General features: G+C 43.6%; 1 protein-coding gene across 3 annotated transcripts in view; it reads right to left on the bottom strand.

Annotated features, from left to right (window-relative positions):
* Nucleotides 1–12014, bottom strand: part of LOC110534464 (zinc finger protein 528) — a 115559-nt gene that overhangs the window by 91037 nt on the left and 12508 nt on the right. For 2 of the 3 annotated variants that reach the window (XM_036934474.1, XM_036934476.1), the window contains exon 4: nucleotides 7805–7916. In XM_036934474.1, the coding sequence (XP_036790369.1) occupies nucleotides 7805–7916 (112 nt within the window). Of the gene's footprint in view, nucleotides 1–1534; nucleotides 2821–7804; nucleotides 7917–12014 lie in introns of those variants that run through there. The other variant, XM_021619335.2, reaches the window with a different exon arrangement.

The raw sequence follows: 12014 nt of genomic DNA, 5'->3' as shown, positions 1-12014 counted from the left end.
GTAATACTATGAAAGTGTAGATGCCAATCGCCATATAAGTACAAAGATGAAAGCCTGGAAGGAGGAGAGATGACTAGAAACATTCGGTTGGCCGTTTTATGTGTGGATTCATTATCGGAGTAAAGGACCTTGTGCATTTCAGGTAAAATAACAACTCAATTTTTATATCCCAGGACAAATTAGCTAGTAGCAGCAAACTAGCTAAATAGGACACATTAGCTAGCAAGTGCAAGCTAACTAGTTAAATTGCCATACATGTTTGATGCTTTTCGACCTGTCCCCAAATTAATGTAATTGGTTCAGAGTTTGCTTTGGTATTTTAACCTGCATGGCGTGATCGCGTTTGGTGTAGGGGGACAAAATACATTTATGCACGATAGCGCACGCGCACAACCGGTTTGGGTTCCGTCGTGGTTTTGTTCACGTTCAAAACGTTTCTCCTGTTTTGTTCATGTTTATTTAACTCACCTTCTGCGTCCTGTCTCCAAGCTCATTTGTTTCAACGGGTCATAGAACGTTAAAGTGACGCAATTCAATCGTTTTGGGATACAGCTCTGAGATATGATGCGCCATCAAAGGTTCAAACAATTAACTTACGCTTTTGGGAAACCGAGCCCAGGGGTATTCAACTCTTACCCTTCGAGGTCTGGGGCCTACTAGTTAATGTTCGACCTGATAATGAATTGCACCCACCTGGGCGGGGTTTCCCAAAACCATCATTGCACTGAGGTCATCTTAATTCCATTAACTAAACGGAGAAAATATTTTTTAGTGCTACAATACTTGTGAAACCCAGCCCAGGTGTTCCTGGTCTAAATCAGTCCCTGAGTAGAGGGGAACAATAAACGCAGTGGAACTGGCTTGTACAACTCCAGTAAACACAGTCGCTGCGCAACACTCTTGAATGTAATCTCGGGCAAAGACAATTATTGAGAAGAGCGGGATCCCTGCTTTCCAGTGCTGCTTGAATTTGTGTCTGACATGACAATATAAAAAGTAACCACGGGAAGCATTTTCCAAACAGTGTAAAGATCAGATTGTATGGTTGACTATAATAGGCTAAGGTACTTGCGCAGACTGCAAATGAAACATTTAATCAGCCATGATTGAAATTCTGCGTGTACAACTTGCTTTCCTGTAATATTGGCTAGGAACAGTAACTTTCTCATGGTACTGGCAAATTTACCTGAATGTCAAGCCCTGTAACGGCTCATATCTACTCCTGATCGTGCAATTAGCTAAACACAATTGGGCCACAATAATTGCTACAAAACATGACTCCATTCATTTTTAGATCCGACAGCAGGCTCAATCAACCGATAGCGTCATCAGTGTAACTCTCCGGCACTAAAATGTAAAAACACCGCTATAGTGCATAATTATGTCAAACGCATCACTCAGAATTATGTAGGTAGTGGTTAAACACCCCAAATAGTGTCTGGTGGTGAAGTGTCCCTTTAACCATAAGTGGTTAATACATTTAAAGTCATATGCCCAGAGGGGAACCGGGCCACAGGCCTCCTGCAAAATGTACCTCTTGCCATTCCTCTGTATCGGTCGAGGATCTTGACACTACTGGGACGAATGGCGAGGCCGCGCTCTTGCATTGTCTCTGCGCGCTCCCGTGCCACCTTCAGTTCCAGTTGCTGTAGTTTCCTCCGCAATACCCTGTTTTCTTTCTGGCTTTGAGTTATTTCCAAACGAAACACTGCATAGTCGTCGTCTACGAGTTTACAGACCTCTGTCACTGCTGCATTCGCTAACACCTCCATAATGGAGGCTATTTGCGTGTGAAAAACCATACAGTCAGCCATTGTTAGCTAACGTTAGCAGCTAGTAAGCGTTACCTAGATAACATCAACCAAGTCCGGTCACCAACGCGAATTAAAGACTACCTGGGACAAGTATGTGATGCTGTGCAGTTAAATGAGACGTATTTTTTTCCATGGCGTAAATGTCTGAATAATAACAACAATAAAAACGCTAACTTGGAAATGATTATTGGGCAGTTCACTTCCGTTTACTATTACTTCTTCAAATGTATATTGGCAGATCACCATCAACTGAAAGGTACATACACCGCCACCTACTGTACTGGAGTGTGAGGTCGGTCACGGCCTCCACAAAGAGCAGGTTTTCCCAAACCCCTTCCTGGGGTCCCCCCATGGGTGCACGTTTTTTTGTTTTTGCCATAGAACATCACAGCTGATTCAAATAGTCAAAGCATGATGAGTTGGTTATTTGAATCAGCTCTGTTAGGGGCAGGATGTAGTTTGGGGAAATCCTGCCATAGAGCAGTAGCGTACATTTTTTTTTGACATATGCATCACTGGGGAAGCCTAGCCTTGCCCCTCTCCCCCCAAAAAACATATTACAACCGGTGTTGTGATAATCGCGTTGTGTATATATATTATAGGCCTAAAGGCAGAGACAATAAGACAGTGGCAGAATAAATGTAACCATACCTTTGTTTTATCACAAAACCCGATAGCAACCTCTGTCCAGTGCAGTCCACAATGCATATTGCATGTACAGTAACAGAGTTACATGACCTACAGCATGGTTAAGCCCGTTAATGTTAACATTTTCAGACCACTAAACTACTATTGATTTAGAACCACAGAGTTCAAAGAAAACAGAAGCTGCCGTCACTATTCCAGCAACATTTCATCATCACATCCCCTATGCTTAGTCTAATACAGTGACAACTAAAAGATAACAAAAACAATTTAGTCCAATCAACGTAAGCTAAATATGATGTGTCTGTCAATGCTTCTGACTTCTGTGTGCGCGTCCATGCAAGTAGAAAAACATGTTGACTCACCCTACTTGTAGAGAAATGCCAAAGCCATCCTCTTTCATGTTGACGAAACGCTCTATCACTCTGTCATACAGTACACACTTTTATGTTTTGTTGTCCTAGACTACCTGGCTAAAATGCTTGCTCGCTAGTCGAACTTCCATTCATGGGCAACGTTAGCTAGTTAACATTAGCCTAATAGGCCTACATCTAGCTACATCCAATCAGGCAAGGGTCAAACAACAATGGACCAGAATCACCGTTATAATCAATGTCCAGTACGGAGAACTATCTCCATCCATGGCTAATTTAGGAAAGGGACAATTTTAGCTAGCTGGCACCAGAAGACAGCAACACAACGAGATGCAACAATTCAAGTTTTTCTGTCGATGACGTATACTTTCAATGGGATTTGATAGGAGTGATGCCAAAATCCAACCTTGGCTTCCCTTGACATGTTTTTCTTTTTGGTGCATCGGGAACATTCATAGTTGAGCTCGCTCAGTTTAGCTCAACGCTGATTGGCACAGGGAGGCAAGATGCTCGCTGGCTTCCCTTGCTTTCAATGCTATGGGCGGCAAAAATGTCATACTCGTTTGGACCAGACAGCATCAGATAGATGGCCTACACATATAGACAGCAACACAGACAGCGCTGTTTCGCTCGCTCAGATGCTATCTCCTGTGAAATTCTTTCAGCCTCTTGCGAATTGAAGAAAAATTACAAAACACAGAGACAAAATATATTTCATTTTTTGGGGAAGCCTGTCTTCCCTTGGCATCCATGAAAACACGCCACTGCCATGGAGGACCATAGTATGAGTCATACCCATAAAACCTTGCAGTCAAACAAGGAAATGGTTCCAATCGTTTTTCCACCATTCATTTTCCCCCTAGAGGATTTTAGAAACACTTAAAATATGGTCTGAGGCCTCCCGGGTGGTGCAGTGGTTAAGGGCGCTGTACTGCAGCGCCAGCTGTGCCATCAGAGTCCCTGGGTTCGCGCCCAGGCTCTGTCGTAACCGGCCGCGACCGGGAGGTCTCCCGAGCCCGTACGGGAGTTGTAGCACCACTACAACAATTGGATACCACGAAATTGGGGGGGAAAAAAAATATATGGTCTGTGTTTCATGTAGGATCACCCTGGCACGACATTTTGATAACCGTGTAAATCTCTCTAGGACAAGGTGACTTATATCTGCCTGTATTTACCCCCCCAAAATGAAGTGCTAATTAACATCTAATGCGCCTATCATAAAGAACTACAAATGCCATGATGATCTGGACCAGACTGCCAAATCGAGGCAAAGAATCCCTGGATTAACTATCGAATGTCAGCTAAATGTAGTAAACTGGAAACATTTTTTTAAATAGAAAAATCTGAACTGTCTTGAGCAAGTTTTAAAATGACACAATACCTGTTAGCAAAGGTGTCAGCTAGAGATGATGTGCAGGAGCTTGCAGGGATTTATTGTTTTGCATGTCGACTGACTGATGCTAATTAGCATTTTTTTAATCAGAGTAAATAGAGCTGAATATTGTACAGCCTTTATTGTGTTTCTATAGTGTCCTATTGGGGGGGGGGGGGGGGGGGGAAATGTGGTGGAAAAACATTTGGAACCATTTCCCTGTTTTGACCACTAGGTTATGACACCTCCATTGTGGGTGTCTATACTACTATATTCTCTTAACCCAGAATTTCAAGTAAAATAATTCCCTACAAACCTAATTCCAGTACCATGTTTCCCTATCAATTTCAAAATAAGAATTCAATCCCATATGCCCTAATCTCATCCCTTCTGTTCCAATTTCATTTATATTATACCACCTTACTTTCACCCCATTGCCTCTGCCAGCAATCTAACAAATTTTTCTTAATCATTGACCATGTTTACATGCACACCAATATCCTGTTTTTATTTGGGATATTAAAGTATTCTGCTTTTGCGTTGACCCATATGAACATCATATCCTGTTTACAATAACCCCAAAAAAGCTTGAAACCCGGATAAAATGCCTGGGTTATGCTAATCTTAGGGAGGATCCCGTTTGCTGTTATTTAACACGGTTTGCCTAGGCTCAGTTTCGCATATCATCAGTGTTGTGTGATGTTTTCAACGGATTGCTAAACAAATGACCTGAAAAAGTAGGCTACATGCGCAATTCGGTCCACCATTTATTTTGTTGATATTCCGCACTGAACCGAGTGGTTTAGGCTACTTTAACTCCTAATTTAGATACATTTCTGTTGATCAGACATTTGGTAGGCCTACATGCAGCTTCTCTTCAGTGAAATTTTTGAACATGAACAAAAGTCCACCTGTACTTTTTATTCCAGACTGACTGATCTCTTCAAACTGGGTCAGATTGTATGACTTGTTTATGAGGGAGGGTAATTAACCACTTACCCCTCATTAACTTGTAATTTGAAACAGGCTTGTATGCATTTTTTTTTTTTTTTTTTTAGAGAGACAGTAAACCTAGGCTAGAACAAGGACATTTGAATATTTACCTTGTTGAGGTGATGTACACTGAACAAAAATATAAACTCAACATGTAGTGTTGGTTCCATGAGCTGAAGAAAAAAATCCCAGAAATGTTCCATACACACAAATTTGTTTACATCCCGGTTAGTGAGCATTTCTCTTTTGCCAAGCTAATCCATCCACCTGACAGGTGTGGCATATCAAGAAGCACAGGTGCACCTTGTACTGGGGACAATAAAAGGACACTAAAATGTGCAGTTTCATGACACAACACAATGCCACAGTTGTCTCAAGTTGAGGGAGCGTACTATGCCAGCACACCAAACAACAAGTCTATATCATTTGAGAATGTGAGCGTACCCAGATGCTCAACTGAGGGACTTAGTAATCCAAAACAACTCTTACCCCAAGACACTTCACATGATGACTATAATACCTCTCTAGCCACACTGCTATGATTTCTCCCCATTGTGAACACTCCTATGTCTGGTAAGGTTACTCAGGAAGGAGAAGCTCTTGTAACATAGTTTGCACATGAAGGGCCTCTCCTTGGTGTGAACGGTCTGGTGCTTCTTCACATAGTTCGCCTCAGCAAAGCGCTTCCCACACGTGGGGCAGACATACGGCTTGTCGGCATCTGGCCTAATGCTCAGCCTCCCAAGTTGTGACCCGATGACGCCAGAGGAGGTAGACGCTGGAGCGATCACCCTCAGGTGGTTAGTCTTTGAGCTCCTACCTTGACCTCTAGCCATTGCTTGGGTGTTGTTGGGATTGTTTGCCATGTTATAGGCTAGGTACCTCGTGTGGTGAACACCCATCCTGACCCTGTCTGTATTGGTGGGGTAACCCTGAGGTAAGGAGAAGACAGACTTCCTGATAGACCCCCCTGGTGGTAGTCTCCCACCACTCTCTGTGAAGGCTGAAGCCCAGAGTGACCTGCTCTGTTCATCATGGATATTGTGGTGTTTGTATCATAGGAACAGGAGGGTCTATCTCTATCAGCCCCAGGCCCTGCTTCATCCCTGCACTGAGACTGTGAAGAGAAGGGTCTGGGCTGCAGACTGGATCCCTGACTGGAGCCTCTGTCACTCTGATGACCACCAGGTTGTTCAGTCCACCTGTCCACTGGTTGTGTTCTGTGTGGTGGTGAATTCTCTGTCCCTCGTGGTTCGGTCTCGATTCAGGAAAGAAGATTGAAGGCTTCTGTTTCATAGTTTGTGACCAGCTGCTTCAGAGGTCCAGTCTTTCCCATCAGCAACACTGGATCTGCCACATCATACTCATTATTTCCTCAGCTCACCTCATCCAGTTCCATATACATCCAAAACCAACTAAATTAACTACAAACTAACTAGTACTACATTACAGATCACTATACTCTATATATGGGCCATGTGCATTTTTTGATGGTGTATCCTGAGAGAGCTCCTCTTTGAGAACCACTTCCTGCAGTGTGTACAGGCAAATGGTCTTTCTCCCGTGTGGACCTTCAGGTGCATCTTCAGCTGGTGCTGGTGGGAGAAACTTTTTTCACACTGGGGAAGATGTAGATTTCTCCCCTGTGTGGACCCTCTGGTGCCTCTTCAGGTTGGACGAGTGTGAGAAACTGGCCCGGCACATTTGTCTGCCTAATGATTTCTCCCCAGTGTGCATCCTCTGGTGGACCAGGTGTTTGTTTTGGGCTTTCTCACAGAATGAACACGGGAAGCGCTTCTCTTTGGCGCTGCCACCTTTACCAATTCCTTCTCTACTACTGTAATTTGTCAATGGGCTTATGTTGCCATTTAGTGTTGAGGCACTGGCATTGTCTGAGGTCTGGTTTAACATTAGGTGAGTGTGAGGAGGATGAAGGCCAGGGAGGGTTTGTGTTGTTGCAGGGTCCATGTTCCAGTTGATAGATACTATAGAAGGCAGGCTGAAGGCAGCAACTGTTAGGGGGTTAACCTGAGTTGCCATCAGTCTCTCTGAATCACAACTATAGGAGCAGGACGGAGCTTCGCTAGCTTAATCTGTCTGATCTCTTCCGCCGCATACTGACACCTCCCTGCACACCAAATCTACACATTGCCCTGGTCTCAGCCAGTCTGTTGTCATGGAGACTAAGTTTGGTTGTTGTTTTGTGCTCAACTGTCGGTTTCTGGTTGTGGTTAACAGTGTTGTTCCCCAGCTCAGAGTTGAGGACGCTGTACCATCCACTGACCTCCACTATGTCGCCTCTGGTCCTGTCCTACTCAGTGACGTCATCCCCTGGGCCATTGGCTGCACCAGTCTGGGAATCCAAGATGGCTGCCCAGTCTTCTCTGTTAGCCTCCAGCCAACCACCTTCAGGAAGAGGTTAGAAAACAGACTTTACAAACATGGCAGAAAAAACTACCTATGAAGTTTGAGTCAATTACCTGGTCAAGTTCATACATTATGCAAACATAAGTTGTACTGGTTTCAGAAAAAAAAGCCTGGCGCATCACTATTCTCATTGAAGATCTATTACTGTATGTAGGCTATATGTATTTCTCCCTTACCTTGCTCCCCCATCTTTAGTCCACTCAGCAGATCAATGCTCTCTGGTACATCCTCTACTGTCTCCTCTTTGACCAGCAGCAGATCAGGCTTCCCATCCTCCATGTCTACTGACTGTAAGAGATAGAGTGAGAGGATGTTGGACTAAGACATCTGATAGGATGATTGGGCAATGAGGGATTGCCATGAGGTTTATGTTAGTTGATTTGATATTATGCAAATATATTCATTGATTTAGTGTTGTTCCATTTGATTTAAATTACTTTTTGACCACATTCCTCTTGATTTGAACTAAACTTTCCATACATATTTGCCCATGGTAGAAGTGGTCAGAAAGTAACTTTTTGGAGATGAATACCAAAACATCCTGGAGATAGAGTATCCCAAAGTTGACCCATTTTGCATACCCCACCATACCATGAGACATCCATGTCTTAATCACTGGAAAAGATAAACGGTTGAGTTTGATATCATTTAAAAGCTTTACAAACAGGGTTGTCAAACTATTTTATTTTATAATTTCTTGTTTTTTGCTACTCATTTTTTTAGCCTTTAACGTCAAATATCTGAACTCAAATGATTCAAAAACGTGTAAGGACACACGTTTTAATTAGCTAAAAAGCTTGCTTTCAAAGTTCCGAGATTGGGTGTATGTAGCTAGTGAAATTAACGTATCCCTCTGTTTCGCACATCTGTGTTAGGCATGGTAACATTATATCGTATCCGACAGGCATCACATGCGATAACTAACATTGTAGTTGCCTACCTGCCATTTTGTTAGGCTACCCATCACAGCCCCCTCTGCTCTGCATGGCTACAGAAGTGACGCCATGACCAGACAGACAAGTGTCGGTCATTGTTAAGCTCATAGATTTGAGGCTATACATTGATCCATGACAGGCAGACAATGTGACTTATTCACTAACTCCACCTTTGTGTCTGTTTTTCAGGAGTCAGACAATTCAGCCTCGCTGAAGTTTGTCCGGAAAAATGCAGTGTACACATTCATTTGAGTAGCTTATTGTGAAGGTAGGCTGATGTCATAGTAAATATCATAACTCACACACATCCAGAAACCAGAGTGCATTCTTACTCTCTCCCACAAAATGCAAATCAGGTCACATTTCATGATTGTCTAACCCAGCTAAAATCGCTCCACCACCTAGGTGAAGTGGAGTAGAGTCAGGATAGGTGAAGTGGAGTAGAGTCAGGATAGGTGGAGTAGAGTAGAGTCAGGATAGGTGGAGTGGAGTAGAGTCAGGATAGGTGGAGTGGAGTAGAGTCAGGATAGGTGGAGTGGAGTAGAGTCAGGATAGGTGGAGTAGAGTCAGGATAGGTGGAGTGGAGTCAGGACTACAACAAGGCTGGACAATCATGGGTGGCTTGACCCGGGTGTTAATGTACACAGTTTGTAGGAACGCAACAGCACTGCCTTGACTGTATACAGAGAGATGCCTGATTCTTAGTTCTCTGGGCTAAACTGAGAACATCAAACTGGTCATGTATGGACCGGATCCATGATGATCATTCAACAATCTACCCATGCGTTTCATGAGTCGTACAGGACTGAGGACTCCCAGGCTGTGTGATGCAGACCAAGGACAGAGGCTGAGCACGCAGCAATATTGTACTATTGACAGAGAAACTCAAATACATCACGTTTTGTTTGGCTTATCAATCAATGACTGTTCTGATCATGTTCATATAACCAATTACAAGACGAGCAAACGATGGAATGGAAAATAAATGACAATGTACAGAAAGCCCACATTCATTAGTTTACTCCTGCACTCAGCATCCTATCACACATTGACTACTGAGGGTTCCCAATGCTAGACAGAGGCCCCATTGACATTTCTATTGTTATAGGGTTCCTCAGGAGCACCACTGACATTAGAACCATGTCTGTGCTCTAACAAGCCACCACTTCCTCCTCTCTTGTCTATAACCTATAATAGAGTATACACATTCTGGTACAGCAACACAGGTGTTATTGTTCGGAGTATACAAGCTAACTAGTCATGTTGTACTCCATAAACATCAACAGTGTAATACACTGCTCAAAAAAAATTAAGGGAACACTAAAATAACACATCCTAGATCTGAATGAATGAAATATTCTTGTTAAATACTTTTTTATTTACATAGTTGAATGTGCTGACAACAAAATCACACAAAAATGATCAATGGAAATCAAATTTATCAACCCATGGAGGTCTGGATTTTGAGTCACACTCAAAATTAAAGTGGAAAACCACACTACAGGCTGATCCAACTTTGACGAAATGTCCTTAAAACAAGTCAAAATGAGGCTCAGTAGTGTGTGTGGCCTCCACGTGCCTGTATGACCTTCCTACAACGCCTGGGCATGCTCCTGATGAGGTGGCGGATGGTCTCCTGAGGGATCTCCTCCCAGACCTGGACTAAAGCATCCGCCAACTCCTGGACAGTCTGTGGTGCAATGTGGCATTGGTGGATGGAGCGAGACATGATGTCCCAGATGTGCTCAATTGGATTCAGGTCTGGGGAACGGGCGGGCCAGTCCATAGCATCAATGCCTTCCTCTTGCAGGAACTGCTGACACACTCCAGCCACATGAGGTCTAGCATTGTCTTGCGTTAGGAGGAACCCAGGGCCAACCGCACCAGCATATGGTCTCACAAGGGGTCTGAGGATCTCATCTCGGTACCTAATGACAGTCAGGTTACCTCTGGCGAGCACATGGAGGGCTCTGCAGCCACCCAAAGAAATGCCACCCCACACCATGACTGACCCACCGCCAAACCGGTCATGCTGGAGGATGTTGCAGACAGCAGAACGTTCTCCACGGCGTCTAAAGAGTCTGTCACGTCTGTCACATGCTCAGTGTGAACCTGCTTTCATCTGTGAAGAGCACAGGGCACCAGTGGCGAATTTGCCAATCTTGGTGTTCTCTGGCAAATGCCAAACGTCCTGCACGGTGTTGGGCTGTAAGCACAACCCCCACCTGTGGACGTCGGGCCCTCATGGAGTCTGTTTCTGACCGTTTGAGCAGACACATGCACATTTGTGGCCTGCTGGAGGTCATTTTGCAGGGCTCTGGCAGTGCTCCTCCTTGCACAAAAGCGGATGTAGCGGTCCTGCTGCTGGGTTGTTGCCCTCCTACGGCCTCCTCCATGTCTCCTGATGCACTGGCCTGTCTCCTGGTTACGCCTCCATGCTCTGGACACTACGCTGACAGACACAGCAAACCTTCTTGCCACAGCTCGCATTGATGTGCCATCCTGGATGAGCTGCACTACCTGAGCCACTTGTGTGGGTTGTAGACTCCGTCTCATGCTACCACTAGAGTGAAAGCACCGCCAGCATTCAAAAGTGACCAAAACATCAGCCAGGAAGCATAGGAACTGAGAAGTGGTCTGTGGTCACCCCCTGCAGAACCACTCCTTTATTGGGGGTGTCTTGCTAATTGCCTATAATTTCCACCTGTTGTCTATTCCATTTGCACAACAGCATGTGAAATGTATTGTCAATTAGTGTTGCTTCCTAAGTTGACAGTTTTATTTCACAGAAGTGTGATTGACATTGTGCTGTTTAAGTGTTCCCTTTATTTTTTTGAGCAGTGTATATAGTTGACGGTTGATAATACACAATACATAACATGGAACATAGAAGTACATGATATGTGTAAATTGTAAGATGTTTATTGATAGCAGAGCTGGGCGATATGGCCTAAAACTCATCTCTCGATTATTTTTAATGTTCTCTAAATAAGCTTTGTTGTACAATTTTTTTTTTTTAAAAGGTCAAATACATTTAAAACAGTCAGCAATAATATGAATTCAGAGGTGTGAAATTATACCTTGGCTGAATATAAGCCTTCAACAACATTAAAAATGTAATTATTTTATCAAAATAGTTAAACCTGCTTTTTTTGCAGTAATCACTGGCTATCAGGTCTGTCTATAAAAATATGATTCTGTTACAAATTTAACCAGAACCATGAACAATGCACATTTGCTAATAATGTAGCAGGTAATATAGAAAATTAACACAGGTCTCAAACAATCTCTCAAAGCACAAGCCCACGTGCTAGCGAGTAGCAGGCTAATATTTCAAGTTTAGCCAACTTGGATCTAGGTATCACTTCACAAGCTCTGAATTCAGCTAACGAGGTAGAACAGTTGAATTGTTATGAACACACCCCTCTGTCCGTCTCCAACGGTTTGAACG

This window comes from Oncorhynchus mykiss, chromosome 10, assembly GCF_013265735.2.
Source record: "Oncorhynchus mykiss isolate Arlee chromosome 10, USDA_OmykA_1.1, whole genome shotgun sequence".
NCBI lineage: Eukaryota > Metazoa > Chordata > Actinopteri > Salmoniformes > Salmonidae > Oncorhynchus > Oncorhynchus mykiss.
This window is presented reverse-complemented; position numbering and strand designations above follow the sequence as displayed.